General features: G+C 37.1%; 2 protein-coding genes across 2 annotated transcripts; one reads left to right on the top strand and one right to left on the bottom strand.

Annotated features, from left to right (window-relative positions):
- Nucleotides 1-609: 609 nt before the first annotated feature.
- LOC108667760 (acid phosphatase type 7) lies at nucleotides 610-8,956 on the top strand. Its single transcript, XM_047884637.1, has 12 exons — nucleotides 610-898; nucleotides 1,903-2,103; nucleotides 3,232-3,255; nucleotides 3,820-3,983; nucleotides 4,164-4,373; nucleotides 4,498-4,508; nucleotides 4,677-4,752; nucleotides 5,334-5,431; nucleotides 5,693-5,870; nucleotides 6,156-6,299; nucleotides 6,790-6,981; nucleotides 7,415-8,956. The coding sequence occupies exons 1-12, from the start codon at nucleotides 733-735 to the stop codon at nucleotides 7,478-7,480; spliced, it is 1,530 nt and encodes a 509-aa protein (XP_047740593.1). The 5' UTR covers nucleotides 610-732; the 3' UTR covers nucleotides 7,481-8,956.
- Nucleotides 7,718-15,231, bottom strand: LOC108667761. Its single transcript, XM_018154826.2, has 7 exons — nucleotides 15,072-15,231; nucleotides 12,233-12,457; nucleotides 11,909-11,982; nucleotides 11,689-11,772; nucleotides 10,730-10,910; nucleotides 9,564-9,805; nucleotides 7,718-8,756 (listed from the first exon to the last, which is right to left on the bottom strand). Exons 1-6 carry the CDS (start codon nucleotides 15,147-15,149, stop codon nucleotides 9,581-9,583), a joined length of 867 nt encoding a protein of 288 aa, XP_018010315.1. The 5' UTR covers nucleotides 15,150-15,231; the 3' UTR covers nucleotides 7,718-8,756; nucleotides 9,564-9,580.
- Nucleotides 15,232-16,733: the final 1,502 nt, after the last annotated feature.

Here is a 16,733-nt window from a genome sequence, read left to right on the forward strand (position 1 = left end):
ATAGCAACCAAAAAAGCTAGCTAGGCCTTGCCACCGACAAAGCATTAAATAAGCTTCCCCGCCTCCCTCTCAGTGTCTGGGTTCCTATCAGGTCGATTAATTTTTTCGCTTTTTGTCTGTTGATCACGGGTTGTACATATGATTACCTAATGATCATCACGTGAAATTACGACGTTATTTTGTTAAGCTTTCTTGTAACGTAAGCAAGTTTTTTCTCATCATAGAGAGCTTGTGCTCCGCATAAACAGAATCTCGCTAAGCTGCTCGTACTTCTTTACAAATATATGCAAGGCTGCTAGCATAAATTTACACCTTCGGTCGGCTTTTAATATATTTTTTTAGTCAGAATATTGATTATTGTGATCTTTATTTTCAATTCAACTTCGCCTTTTGACAATTTACTAGTATCTAGCGTAGAAGTATTTGAAAAAATAATCAACATATTCTCAAACGATGATAGGAGTTTCATTAACTGTAATTTGAGGTCAATAAGAATGACGAAAATTTACTCTAAAATGTCTCTTATGTTATTTTTTAGCCCTTTGATAAATCCAAATTATGAGTAGCACGTAACATTGCTTATGATAAATTCTTGTATTCATGATTTATCAATATTATTTCATTTCACAGGCCGCGAAGGCATGAAGTTTTAAAGATTTTTAGCTGTTATTTAAATTACATCGTCGATTTGATGACTGGACTGTTTATTTAGTTTTTCTAACTTCGAACATCATGCGTTTTGAACGCCTATTCAAATTCCTGTCCGTTGCGGCAGTTTTTATGTTCGCGTCTCAATGTCTTGCTAAACACGGCAACCGCGTTGATGAAAATCAGCGACTCAACAGCCTTGACTCGGTCCCGGACTGGCAGCCTAGACATGTGCATCTTGCTTACGGACGTGAGTAGCTTTGAAGCCTTAACTCAAATATATCATTGAGACTTTGTCCAAATAACGATACACTTGTTGAGTTTGTGTTGATCATCCCGACCAAGTTAACTGTTAGAAAAAAACGGTGAAAAAACGGTCCCACTGGCATTTTAGTGGCCGGTCGCCCCGTGAAAATAAACTGTTTCGCCGTTTTTATCAAATGTTTTACGGATTTCTAGTGTTAAATTAGAATAAAAACGGTGACACGGTGTTTCTTTTCACGTGCCGACCGGCCACTGAAACGCCGGTAATACCGTTAACGGTAATTTTTCTAACAGTGATAAGGCCGGGCAAAAAAGGCGTAGCTCTGTGCTACTTGCAGAAAATATCACTGTTTGGACAACTTGACTAATTCATTTTTTAGTGTATCATTTATCTTAGATTAGTCTGATGGCAATGAATGTGCTTACACTTACTTTTTATTGTATCGTAGATCATAAAATGAAGTCCCATTCATTATCATCTTAGAATGTATTGATTAGCACTGAAGTAAAACGCAGCCAAACGAGCGTGACTAACATAGCGAGTTTTCTGAACGTGGTCGAAATAACTAATCTGAACTATAGAATGGGTTGATTGTTCGAAGAAACGACTTCAGATATTTATTGATGATGCAAGTTTAAAATTACGTAATTAAGTATAAGTATTACTTCCAACTTGCCCTGTCAACGAATCTCTGATGATGCTTCTTAGCTGTAGAAATTCAGCTCCAGATCGCAAATTAAGTTATACATCTGATTAGTAAATTTCAATCAATCATTCCATTGAAGCAGAGGTTTAGCCCTTACAATAATTATGCCACTTATCTTTATACATACGGTATATACCCTTTTACGGCAAAAAAATTCATTCCTAAAATGTAAAATACCCTCGATTTATTCGCCATGTTTTTGGAGAACACCATCCTGATTGAACTATTTCCACCCTATTTTAGCGAACAATCTCCCTATGTAATGATTTCCCGCCTGTTTTAGGTAACACATCCTCGGTGGTGGTGACATGGTCCACCATCAGCAACACTAGCGACTCACTAGTAGAGTGGGGGACCGATCTCTTCGACCTGAACGCTGTCTCCTCTGGTGTCTCCACCGTCTTTGTTGACGGTGGATCTCTCAAAGCCACGCAGTTTATCCACCGCGTCCACCTTTATGGTCTCCAGCCCGCTACTACTTACTGTGAGTGCGTCTTTATTAATTAGTGAGTCTTTATTAATAAGTGAAAATTTATTAATTAGTGAGTCTTTATTAATTAGTGAGTCTTTATTAATAAGTGAGACTTTATTAATTAGTGAGTCTTTATTAATTAGTCAGACTTTATTAATTAGTTAGACTTTATTAATTAGTGAAGCTTTATTAGTCATTGGTCCTAATTATTAACAACTTGGTCTTGATTAATAAATCGATCTTAATTAATAACTTGGTCTTAGTTAAAAAGTCGGTCTTAATTAGTAATAAATTGGTCTTTTTTAATTAATTTCAGCACGATTCAGCGTTGATCATAATTGAACGTAGCAATAATTTTTACCTTTTTTCCATTAATTTCAAGATGGACCTCGTTATCGTTTAAAAGTTGTCTTCGCCGTTGCTGCGTATACACTGAGCGGCTTAAAGTATTTGTTATCTGTGACCATAACTTTTAAGACTATTGAATGAGTTCGGCAGTGTTTCATCTTCATGGCCTTTATGCATAGTTTCCTACCAAGTATCCACAATCTGTGTTGAATCTTCAACGGGTATAAAGGATCCATTTACTGTGCGCGTGATAGATAACCGGCATGCTTTGCGTTTGTAAGTATAAAGTTTCCGTTGTACTTGCACGGAATTGGTTAATCTTCATGGCATGCGTGCGTAAGTAATAAGTTTAAATTGCATAATCAATGAATTGGTTTATATTCATGGCTTGCGTGCGTAAGTATTACGTTCAAATTGAATAATCAAGGAATTGGTTTATATTCATGGCTTGCCTGCGTAAGTATTACGTTTAAATTGCAAGTATTCGTACAAGATAACCTCCTTGATTACTGTTCAGTGTACGTCAACATAAGTGCCCATTGTCCGTGCGCGAAAGAAATGAACTCTTCATGGTCTCTTTAAACGTAATAAAGTTTCAATTTTCTATCCAAGAGAAATGATTACCGTTAACTGGGGCTACTCGGGACGATTTCGAACGTTTTTCATTCATAACTTCTTACCATGAAACATTTCATAAACAAGTTTAGGCTCATTTGAAAGCTCTTTGCAAGGGCTATCACATAGATTCTCCAAAAAAATTCCATATGCTATTCGTTCATGGCCTGCTTGCGCACTACCACGCAGGCAGCGTGATACGTAATCTCTGTATACGTAATGTATAAAGTTTCTATTTTCTATCCATGAGAAATGACTACTCATCATACGTAATCTCTGTATACGTAATATATAAAGTTTCAATTTTCTATCCAAGAGAAATAATTACTCATCATCTTACAGACTACTTCATGGTCTCTGTATACGTAATATATAAAATTTCTATTTTCTATACAAGAGAAATGACTACCTACTCATCATCTTACAGACTACTTCATGGTCTCTGTATACGTAATATATAAAGTTTCTATTTCTATACAAGAGAAATAATTACTCATCATCTTGCAGACTACCACGCAGGCAGCGTAATACGTAATCTCTGTATACATAATAGGTAGGTATGTATAAAGTTTCTATTTTCTATCCAAGAGAAATAATTACTCATCATCTTGCAGACTACCACGCAGGCAGCGTAATACGTAATCTCTGTATACATAATAGGTAGGTACGTATAAATTTTCAATTTTCTGTCCAAGAGAAATAATTACTCATCATACGTAATCTCTGTATACGTAATGTATAAAGTTTCTATTTTCTATGCAAGAGAAATAATTACTCATGATCTTACAGACTACCACGCAGGCAGCAGCCAGGGCTGGTCTGCGGTGTTCGGCTTCAAGACCGTCCCTGCGGGCACGCGTGGCTGGCCTCTGCGCTTAGCTAAGGTGACGTGCCCACTCACTCACCAGATGACGTGCTCGCTCTACCAGGTGATGTGCCCACTCTACTAGGTGACGTGCCCACTCACTCACCAGATGACGTGCTCGCTCTACCAGGTGATGTGCCCACTCTACCAGGTGACGTGCCCACTCACTCACCAGATGACGTGCCCACTCTACCAGGTGACGTGCCCACTCACTCATATGGTGACGTGCCCACTCACTCACCAGATGACGTGCCCACTCTACCAGGTGATGTGCCCACTCTACCAGGTGATGTGCCCACTCTACCAGGTGACGTGCCCACTCTACCAGGTGATGTGCCCACTCTACCAGGTGATGTGCCCACTCTACCAGGTGATGTGCCCACTCTACCAGGTGACGTGCCCACTCTACCAGGTGACGTGCCCACTCTACCAGGTGACGTGCCCACTCTACCAGGTGACGTGCCCACTCTACCAGGTGACGTGCCCACTCACTCATATGGTGACGTGCCCACTCACTCACCAGATGACGTGCTCGCTCTACCAGGTGATGTGCCCACTCTACCAGGTGACGTGCCCACTCACTCACCAGGTGACGTGCCCACTCTACCAGGTGACGTGCCCACTCACTCAAAATCGATATTTGTTCTTAGTGTTCATTCACTTTTTAATTGTTTAAAAACATATTACAAAATGTTTTGTATGTAATAAATCTCTTAATATATAATTGATAGTTAATTGTTTTTTTTTTTTCATGTAGACTGCAGCAGGAAGCGCACCAGGGCATGTACGATGCTGTGCTGCACGTGGGCGACATGGCTTATGACATGATATCCGTGAGTCTGACAATGACATGATATCCGTGAGTCTGACAATGACATGATATCCGTGAGTCTGACAATGACACGATATCCGTGAGTCTGAACCCACTCTACCAGGTGACGTGCCCACTCTACCAGGTGACGTGCCCACTCTACCAGGTGACGTGCCCGCTCACTCTACCAGGTGACGTGCCCACTCGCTCACCAGTTCTCTGTTTACTAATTTCTGATGTAAATTCATTGATTTTATTTCATTGATTATATTTTATTCCCTTTTTTATTGTTTGAAAACATCGTATAAAAGGTTTTGGCTGTAACAAATCTCTTAATTATAGGTATATAACTGATAGTTTATTGTTTTTTTTTTTTGCATGGAGACTGCAGCAGGAAGCGCACCAGGGCATGTACGATGCTGTGCTGCACGTCGGAGACATGGCTTATGACATGATATCCGTGAGTGTAATCAAATAAATGAAACAACTTGGTTCCATTTTGAAGTATCAACACGTATTATCTCAGTTTCCTTTCAAAATTTCGAGAGCGGGCAACCCGCTAAAATATCAAGGAGTGGCACTGTATTAGTTATTTATTTGCAGGATAACGGCTCAATGGGCGATGCTTTCATGGAGCAGATCGAGCCCGTGGCTGCCTACCTGCCCTACATGACGTGCCCAGGCAACCACGAGAGCGCATAGTGAGCTCATAGTTACAGGTTCCGTCCAGTCTTGTCTGTCATCTCTGTTCCTTTTTTCGACATGTTGAACAATCTTTTTTTTTATTTTCGTAGATTTAATTATCAAAGCGTTCGAGAATGTAATTAATGAGACTCATTCTCTGATCTTTTAACAAAATTTCTTGAAAGAACAAATTCTGCCATGCTATATGTATTATAGCGAGTGATAATGCAGTTATTTTGCCGTTTTTTTTGTCTTGACAAGCTTAATGTTCTTCACAGCAACTTCAGCCAGTACAGAAACAGGTTCAGCATGCCCAACTACGAAGACACTGAAAGTATCTTCTACAGCTTCGATATGGGACCCGTACACTTCGTGTCCATCAGCACAGAGGTCTACTACTACGGTCTGCTCAGGGAGATCAGCCGTCAGTACACGTGGCTTATCCAAGACCTCGAGGTTAGATTTATCATTATTATGCCTCTTTATTATCATATTTTCTAAAGTTATGATTGACGCTTCGTATCCCCATTGGAAGCATGGGATATTTGTCAATGTTATTTTATACGAGCGAGTTTTCCAAGATGTAATTTAACAATATGTGTATCGTGTATTGGTTGGTATATGTATTGCTTGAAAATATGAAACATTGTTGGTGATTTTCATCAGTGTAATTCGTTACACGCATGATTGTGCGAATTTCGTACGTTATTTATTGAAGTGTTTTTGTACCACATAATCCAGGCTGCTAACACTGCGGAAGCGCGTGCAGAACGGCCATGGATCATCCTGTACGGCCACCGCCCCATGTACTGCAGCACCAACGACAAGGACGACTGCACTCATGTCAACTGCCGCACTCGAGTGGGACTGCCTTTCACTAACTGGTGAGCTTTCTTCCCTCATTCCTTCTTATTCTCTCATTCCTTTATTATTTCTTCCCTCATTCTAACTTATTCCCTCATTCCTTCATTATTTTTTGTGCCCTCATTTCTATCTCCTAGCTGCTTATTGCTTTCAATGGCTACATGCGGAATTTTACGTAGGATCTATTTGCTTAAGAAAGTATCTAATAAGTGCATTAAATGCTATTATTCTGGTTTTCCAGCTTCACAGACTGGTTAGCTTTCTTTCCTCATTCCCAGACTTTTTGATGTTCCCTAAGTACCTCCGAAACTTCGTGTTTCCCTAACTACCTCCAAAACTTCGTGTTTCCCTAACTACCTCCGAAACTTCGTGTTTCCCTAACTACCTCCGAAACCTGTCTCTTATACACATCTAGATGTGTATAAGAGACAGNTGGCGTTACAGTCACATTGTGATATTTTGAAAGATCTTGCACCTAATAAACATTAAACTAAGATTGCTATAAATTAAAACAACGGCTTTGTGTGAGAACAGAGGTCCTGTCCACGTGACGACGGGGTCGGCAGGCTGCAAGGAAGATTTGGACGGCTTCCAGTTGGAACAACCCGCGTGGTCTGCGGTGCGTGTGAAAGATTACGGCTACACGAGGCTGACGGTGCACAACCACACACATCTCTACTGGGAACAGGTCTCCGACGACCAGGTGAGAGGCCACTGGTCCTGCTAGTTGTTTTTCTTGTGGTTCTCCGGTCTCATTTATATAAGAGACCCCCCAGTGAGGTTGAGTCCTGCTAGTCCTCTGTTGAGGCGTGCAACTTGTGGCATTTCTGCAAATGACGATTGGTTTTAGCTTCGTTCGGAAGGCGGCTATGGAACAAATAATCGATTTTGAGTGTGACAAGTATGCGAAAAAACTGTAAAATAGAATGTAAATACTTCGTAGTGCTTGAAAATAGTCCGATGGTGGAAGACTGCGTATAACTTAGAAGTGAATGCATATATTTTAGTGTTGTTGCAGTGGACCAAGATAGGATGCGCCGGAGAAACTCCTAGGTTAACGTTCTTGTGATCCGCGTGCTTACACATTATGACAAGCATGTTTGTGTACAGACTCTAACAGTAAACACTTTTTGCAGGCTGGCGTGCTGACGGACAGTGTGTGGCTTGTGCGGGATAGCCACGAGCCGTTCGATACATCCTAAGCGACAAGATTTTTTTAATTCAATTTTTTTATTTGTAGCATAAAACCATATAAACTGGAAATGGAGCTGAGCATACAAACAGTCTTCAAGGGGGAGACCTAACTACCACAACAGTTTGTGCCATAAATGTATAATGTATAGTCTCATGAAAGGATGAATTAGATTCGTATCGGAAAATAAGGTACGTGTTATCAAAAATATAACATAAGACAAAATTATAAAATATCATGAAATGGAATGTTTATAAAAAAGATCATTATATTATTATAGTAAATACTTCATTTACATTAGGAATTGGTAGAGTTTTATCGTGTTAAAGTAATTTTATGGTAAATTACCAATTCATATGTTGTTTCATCGATTGTAAACTAGCAGTTAGTATAGCAAACAGTGATTTAATCCACTTGTGCATGTGACATTTGCTTATGTAAAGCAAATGTCAACTGCATGCTCATGGTTGCTCGTAGTAAAAACATTATTCTCCCCTATCTGCGACAGATAGGTTAAATGCAATTAATTTATATATTTAGCAACATCGTTAGAGTTCACAGTCATATCTCTCTGTCTTACCATACATCTTTTTTTCGACGAAAGAGGCGGAATGGCGCTTCAAAAGACTTAAAACGCCGCGGGCTTAATAACTACGGAAAGAATTTAAACCTGAGAAGGCGTGTTGATTGCCGAGCATGAATGTAATTTTACAGCCTTGTCATTATTTTCTATTCGGTTCTCGTTTCTACAAATTCACGAGTGCAGCTGTAAAGGTCCTGTCCTAGTATATCGCTCACGCTGCCAGCAACAACAACAATTATCACCCGATCAGCCGTCGAAATAGCTTTGCTAATATCATGTGATCGTTACCTTTCCAGTTAATTATCATATTAAATACGGATTATCTCATACATATTATTCGTTGTCTCGCGAGCGTTAACATGCGTAACCTGCTGCAATTTATAACTAGTGATTTCCTCCCAATCCCACCGAGAGAAGAATTGCCCATTTTGTAGCTTCCGTTTAGGTTGTCATGCCCCGCAACCTCCGATTGGTTCATATCCACTCGCCACAACCGCTGTACGGCCAGCTTATATCCTCCACTTATATGATGCGAGCCCCTACACACGATGTGCTCCGAGTGTGGAAAATTCTTCCACTCAATTGAGCGCCTCTTCCACCTGTCCCTTCCCGTCTTCTCACTGTGGCGCGATTCTCACTAGTCTCCAGTCTCGGATCTTCTGACCTCCCTCCTCTCTCCCGGCCGTCCCCTCAGCTCGCCTGCCTAGACGCGACAAACAACATTTATTTCACTCGCTCAAAAACGCTGGGGATTTGACATTTTTTATGTGACCTTATTAATAATAATATGCATTTGCGCAGTCAGAAAAGCGAGGAAAAGAGCCTATGCATTGTTAATAGCTTAAAGTAGTACCTAAATAAATCTATATTCCAACTAGTCAATAAATTGTGGTTATAACCGTATCTTGGCGATATTTCATTTTGTCCCTCTTTAACAGCAGAAGCTGTTGCGACGCTAAGATTGCATGCTAGAAGAAAGAATTTTAGAATATCTTAAAATAATAGATTGAATTGTAAGTTTTATGTATTGTAAGAAAATAATACGAATACGTATTTATCCGTATTCGTATTATTTGTATAATACGTCTTTAGTACTGATTATTTTAGATGCTAGCTAGCATCTTGATGCTTTTATGAAGTTACCGTTACATTGAACAGAACAAAATTAAATTAAAACTCAACAGAGGATCTAGTGAGAAAACGCTCGTAATAGCCCCAATTATTGTCCGTTGTTACACCCAGATTTTTTAATTTTCAGAATGAAATAATGAACTCAAAGTAACAGTGGACTGCGCGTAGTACTGAAATTGGTGAGGCGTTCTACACGTTACTGTTGATCATATTAACATAATTTCTAGAAGAGGGAGTAAACACGCTGGTCTAAAGCGTAAGTGGAGTAAGTGGTCATGAAATTTGACTAGTTTTGTGCAAATTGTGATGAAATGAAAAAAACCTCAACCTATCACCGACCATAAAACTATGCAATTTTAAAAACAAGGTTTTATCTTACTTTAAGATCCAAAGCCATCAAAATTCGAGATGCTGACGGCTTCTCAGTACAGTCACGTCGAGATATTCGTTAAGGAAAGAGTTTCCTGGGTCTCGGTGCCACAGCAGAGAACTCAACAGCGCTCGGGACGCCACTCTATCCCTGCTTTCGCCTCCATTTTTGGAGCGAGACTCGAATTCGTGGCGGCAAGACCTGATCTCCACGGCGAGCCTGTCGATGATGCTTGGCCAGCCTGCAGGAACCTGGTTAAAAATTTTGTAATTATCTTCAAAGAATATTATTAAATTTGCTAGAATTCCCAAAATTTTGTAATTATCTTCAAAGAAAATAATTAAATTTGCTGGAATTCCAAAAATTTTGTAATTATCTTCAAACAAAACAATTAAATTTGTTAAAATTCCAAAGAAATTTACAGTTATTTTAAAAATAACAATTTCAAAGACATTGTGTCGGCATCTTAAACCTACGTTTATCTCAGATTGATGCGAGCTTGCTATTTTCAACAAGAATTTAACAGCTAAGAAAACTGCGAGTGAACTTAGTGTACATTCAGTGGAAACGTTTCAGAGACCAGCTCTATCATTAGTTCAGAAAACGTATAGAATACAAGTACAATCACAAGAGAAAATCAGAATACACACAAAAGAGATTAATGAGCTGGTCTCTGGAATGTTTGAAATTGAGATATTGTGAATATACTTGCTATTTCTTTGCTTTCAAATTCTTGGCGAACTTGCAATTTAAGCAGAAGAATGATATGTGTGCTAATTTCAACTACCAACCGTTACCAAAAATTTCGTAATTTTTTCTTATCTAACATTTAGCAAAAATACAATGTTCACTCGGTTCACGGTAAAAGTTATAAATAAACATCTCAATGAAAAATTACCATATAAAATTAACAAGGTGTTGCTCAGCCATGAAAAATTCAAATGTCAAAAATCAAATAAAAAATCAGCCATTTCAAAATTTCCTCTGCCTAATTGAAGCCACCCTCCGTCCTCGGCCAAATTCACTTGGAGATTAATTTAGCTCAATTATTTGATCAGCACACTCTACTTTTTGAACCCATTCATATACTTTTACTAAAATTTACATGAAATTATATTAAAATCAGTGGCCTTTACAAATAAGTTCCCATCAGTGCAAGTATGCGGCTCACTCACAACATTAGACCAGACGTAATAAGCTATTTTCTGCTGCAGCAGTAGTGTGTGTAAGTTGAAGAGATCCGCAACAAATTGGTCTGATCCGTGTGCGCTGGTTATGGCCACCACTGCACTGCGCAGCAGGTAGTCAGATCTCAGGGTCCCAAGCTGGTTCAATGTCCCTTTTACTTGGTCACAACTGAAATAAATTTGTAATGAGAATTACTGGTTCAACGTCTCTTTTACTTGGTCACAACTGAAATAAATGTATAATGAGAATTACTGGTTCAATGTCTCTTTTACTTGATCACAACTGAAATAAATGTATAATGAAAATTATTGGTTCAATGTCTTTTAATTGGTCAGAACTGAAATAAATTTTTAATAAGAATTACTGAATTGATGTCTTTTACTTGGTCACAACTGAAATTCATGTATAATGAGAATTACTGGTTCGATGTCTTTCACTTGGTCACAACTGAAATAAATTTCGAATGAGAACTACTTGTTCAATGTTTCTTTTACTCAGTCACAACTGAAATAAATTCAAAATGACCATTACTATGATGCAGCATAAATAGTTTGGTCAGGTAAATTTTTTGATATCTACAAAGAAATACAATATAATAGAATAAATCACTTTTACTAATTAAATTGCAGTGAGCATAAATCTAACATGAATCTGAATAATTAAACAGTTTTATGAGTGCTCATTTCATTGGCTTAAGAGAATTAATTAAATTTAGAATTCAGATAGCCAACTGATATGAATTCTTGATGATCAAAATGGTATTAGGTTTTTAAGCAACTTTTGTCTTACTGATGCCAACATCTGATTGTGGAAGAAATATGTGTCCATAGTATATATTTTTGTACTTTCATCCTTAAGAACAAAAATTTAGGACTGAACACTTTAATTATATCTTATTCTTATACTGCTTATATTACATATCTGACTATTAAATAGTTTTAATCACCTGTTTACTTGATCCAAAGGTAGAAGCACCAGAAAGAATGAGCATGTCTGAACAAGCTCCTCAGTTGGTTGGGTTGACTGCGTCCTGTAAAAAGTTTAATGGTCAAAAACATGCTGTCTCATTGAGATGTAACACGTGTAATCATACATCCATTTCCTGCTTTTTTTATATAACATGCAAAGAAGCGTTTACAAAATCATCTTCCAACAAACAAACTTACACTCTTATGTTGTTGTGAGGCAAAGCTTCAAGCTCTTTTTTCAAGTGCTGGCCAAGTGTGGCATCTCCCAGCATCTAAAAATAGTTGGCAGTACATTACATAAACATCAAATTGATTATTACTATGATAACAGCACAAACACTTCCTTCTGTCAATAAATAGAGAATTTCATACTTCAGGTTGTACAGTAATACCCTTGTTTCATATAAGAAAGTTTGTTGATAGATAAGGTTCAAGACAGCTAAGTGAACAGAAATACTGCAATTAAAGACAATGATCATTTAAATATAAGAGTCTAATAGCAAATAATAAGGTCCAAAATACCAGAATGTGATCATCAGCTTCTTCACTGCCAAGCTCAGCTCTTTCACACTCTCTCATGGAGACAAGATTGATCCCTGGATGGAGTTTGGATAGATTTGGGAGGCTTGGAGCAGGTGGTTCATAATGAAGCCCATAGTCAGTCAATCTTATTCCAGTGACCAAGTCTGAGTTAGACGAGGATGGCTGAGGTACAGGGTCCTCAGATGGTGGAGAAGTATCAGGCAACTGTGTGATAATGCAGAAAATCGTTATAAAAATTTCACCAAATTACAACTTTTCTTTGATATAGAAGGTTTGAGAAAACTAGAAAGTTTTGTTCTCCAAAAGAAATAACTTTTCATTTTTCTCCCAATGATTTTGCAAGAAATGGACATACAAGTTAAAAGTTGTACAAAAGGATGAGCCCATCACATTTTCAGATGCTCAAAAAAGTTTCAAACTAGGATTGCTTGTTAATTCAATTATGTGACAAAATTAAAAAAAAAACTTATGGTATACTTCATCACAATGGGTATATGTATAATGCCAATTCAGTTACAACAGAAATTAACAAAGATGTTAAATATACTGAATAACTACATGGGTAATTGGTCTAATATAAAACAGTTATATACTTCACCCATAAGAAGTTCATTTTGCAAATACTATGCCATGTACAATTGACCAGAAATGCAAAAGAGTAGAAAACCACGTTTTTTTGGGGCGAGCCATAATTTATTTTCTACTTTTTAGTCCACAAGAAAAATGTGTTTTTTTAAAAAGTTTTTTTAAGCATTTTATTTTCTACTTTTTAGTCCACAAGAAAAATGATTAAGATTTGATTAAGTATGACTTGACGTACGTATCGATGATACGCAGCGTCAGCGCCTGCTCGTCTGTAACGTGAGCGCCTGCACGTAATACTATATATATACTATATATACTTTACTCAATTAAGCTTATTTAGGTCTCTAATTACTAGTTTTTATGATTGTATCTGAAATTGTTAGGCGAAAATAGCCTGCATGCCGAATTTCAGATCTCTAGCGCAATCAGAAGTGGGCTAATTTTCGTTGTCAATGTTAACAACAAACAAACAAACAAACGCGAAGCTAAGCTAAGAAAAACATGTTAAAAACAGTTATTTCACACTTTAAGAAGTTCATTTTGCAAATACTATGCCATGTTCAATTGACCAGAAATGCAAAAGAGTAGAAAAAGGACTATAACTTGATATTTTGTAACCCAGTATAGTATATATCTGCTTGCATAGTACTTTTTTCACATCATTGTGATATGTCCATTTAACATCAACAAATTACAGGATCTTGTACTATTTATCTTATTTAACCCTTTAGTGGGCAAGATACTATGTGTTGTCACCTAAAATATTCTCTTAAAACACAACAGACTACAGTTTGTGTTTGCTGCAAACTATCATGCCTCTTCCAATCACCAATCATTTGACCATCATTCCATACATAGCATCCTCTCCCATGCCCAAGAATTAAATGTGAGCATTTAAATGTAAGTTATGACCCTGTAAGCAAAATTGAAGCTATTTTCACATTTTTAAAAAAGTTTGAATAAGCAGTATCTATTCAATCAAAGTAATTTGATTAAACAGTAGTAAATTGAAGTCAGATTGCTACCCTTTGACTTTAAATTACATCAATTTTTTAGCATAGTGACCATATTTAATACATTCATTTTTCAACTGCAATTTACTCTCGGCAGAATTTGGGAATATCCATGTGATAAAATATATCTTAGAATGATTCAAACTTTCATGTAATGGATTGAGAAATTCAAGTTCATGCAAATTCCAAGGCTTGCCCACAAAAGAGTTAATTAGTGAGTGTGTGAACACCAAAAATGTTGTTTTTCAAGATGAAATAAAACCCTGCCTATGCTGCAGGCATCAAACCAGGCATATTTATTACCAGCTAAACCATGAAGTCTAGATAGAACCTTTTTGAGATAATGCCACCCTGAATTCCAGAGATAACTTGCAGGGCATAAAATTAAATATTTTTAGAAACCGTCAAGCGGGGTGATTTTGGCCAACACTAAAACAGAAACAAATGGCAGCAAAACAAAATGATAAACATTGGCCAAAGTGACTGGGGGCAACTCTGGCCACCGGGGTGACTTTGGCCAACATTTATTATTTTGTTTTGCTGCCATTTATTTCTGTTGTAGTGATTGCCAATGTTACCCCTGGTAGCCAAAATCACCCCACTTGATGGTATAAGTTATACTATTCAAGGCTTATTTCAAAATTATCAACTTGAAAACAATGACACTGATGGGCAGGGAGAATTGTAAAATTTTAGCAATATATACAGTAGTGGTTCACATGCATAGACATTCAACATTTATCCAGCAGAGTACCTTGATTGATATCAAAATATTGCCTAGTGTTAAAAAAAAGTTGCCAGGAAATTTCTAAACTATAAGATATATACCTATGTACCTGTTAAGATATTATCTATCCACAATTCCACAATCCTGATGACAATAACTAGTGTTTTGATGACAGAGTCAATAACACATGACAGTTATGCTACCATACTAATTTCAATTTAATTATGGATTTTTGATAAACCTCTAACATCAATACCTACCACCTAAGTTGCTAAAGTAAATATTCATGTTGCTATCCTTCGATAGAAATTATCTATTTTATTTTATTAACCACACTAAATCACCATGACTTTTAATTTTGATCAGTATTACATGAATAATTTCATTGACCAGCTGCAAGTGCAGTACATATGTCTTTGATGGTAAAGATTAAGTTTAAAATTTATTTGGCAAAATTATTTACTGACTTCATACAAAGTAACAATAAACTTACTTGAGAAAAAGTCACCGAGTGCCTTTTAGTCGGTTGAAGATTCCTTTTCAAAATTGGAGTTGGATTCTCAGAACTCATGGTAAGTTAATCATTGGCATTTTTCCATAGGTATACATAAAAAATCATTACAATCATGGAAAAAAGTATTAATTTCAGAGAGAAAATTCATTACAAATACTCAGGTTGAAGGAGTTAAAAAATTTAAATAGGTATATATAGTGGAAACTGGAAAGTTCACCGAGAAAAAAGAATTAATAATTTAATACTCAAACTTTGAAAAGCAAACTAAAATTGTGCACAACTCAACAGAAAGACCATTTACAGACATAGGTACGAGTATGATCAATGTAGATATGAGCAAAAACCACACATATACAAACTACAATAAGAAGATGTTGAAATCCTGGTCTGGCTAATTGCATCTTCATACAGCAGGCCTGGAATATATCTACCATGCAGGCAGTGACTACTGACTAGAATTTCTGCACCATTTTTGGAGCCACTGTATGAAATGCCTCTAATCTAATTGTTAACAAAAATGCAGGATCAAACCACAAGTCACAAGATGCCATATTTATTAAAGATTTAGCTTAGGAGCCATGAGATATCAGTAATAAATTTCAAAATTACAATCTTGGAACATGGGAGGCCTTTTTTGTGTAGCTGAATGCTCAAATGACTAATTACTATAAAATGGGGCAACTTGGACCATTGATGGGTGACTTGGGGCCATTTTGTCATTTAAGAAAAGAACCCTTACCTTAGTACTCAGAAAGTTCATGCATTAGGAAAATTGTATTTGTATTGTATCATGAGATACCGTAAAATGGGGTTACTTTGACCTGCGGGGTAACTTTGACCACTTTTCGTTTTTTTAACAAAAACTCCCAAAACTCAAAAACAATTTGACATAGAAAAATTTTGTCAATGGCCATCAAAGGCCTAATACTGAGGCTACGTAACACAATAGAAAGAATAAAAAAGTTTGCATATCTAATAGGTTAAAAAATTGATAATGTGACCCACAAAAAAGAGCTATTATTTAAAGCCTGTTGGAGTACCCCCTCCAATTTTTTCATTTTTTTGGTAAAATAACTCCAGATTTTTATGCATTGTAGTAGAACTCTTCTAGTTACATATGCAAAAGACTAATTTTAGAAAAGTGCCATATTTTGCAAATGGGGGGCGCCGCCCCCCAATGGGGGAACTTTGACCACCTGATGGCAGCCGTGATGGGGTAACATTGACCGGCTTGTAAATTAAGTTAAAATTACCATAGGTACCTATATATGTAACATATTTTATGTTTGATACCGGTACACCTATTAATGTTTTTTTCTTTATGTTTCAGACTCTACAGAGTCTTATATATGGTAATTTTAACTCAATTTCCAAACCAAACATGTTACCCCGTCACGGCTGTCATTAGGTGGTCACATTTCGCCCATTGGGGGGCGGCGCCCCCCATTTGCAAACTATGACACTTTCCTAAAATTTGTCTTTTGCATATGTAACTAGAAGAGTTCTACTACAATGCACCACAACCTGGAGTTATTTGGAGTTATTTTACCAAAAAATAAAATTGATTTTACCACCCGGTCAAAGAAACCCCAAGAGCTGGAGTAACAAAGACCATCACTTTTTTTGAAATTACATCAAAAC

The sequence above is a fragment of the Hyalella azteca genome, unplaced genomic scaffold (assembly GCF_000764305.2).
Source record: "Hyalella azteca isolate HAZT.00-mixed unplaced genomic scaffold, Hazt_2.0.2 contig15770, whole genome shotgun sequence".
Taxonomy (NCBI): domain Eukaryota; kingdom Metazoa; phylum Arthropoda; class Malacostraca; order Amphipoda; family Hyalellidae; genus Hyalella; species Hyalella azteca.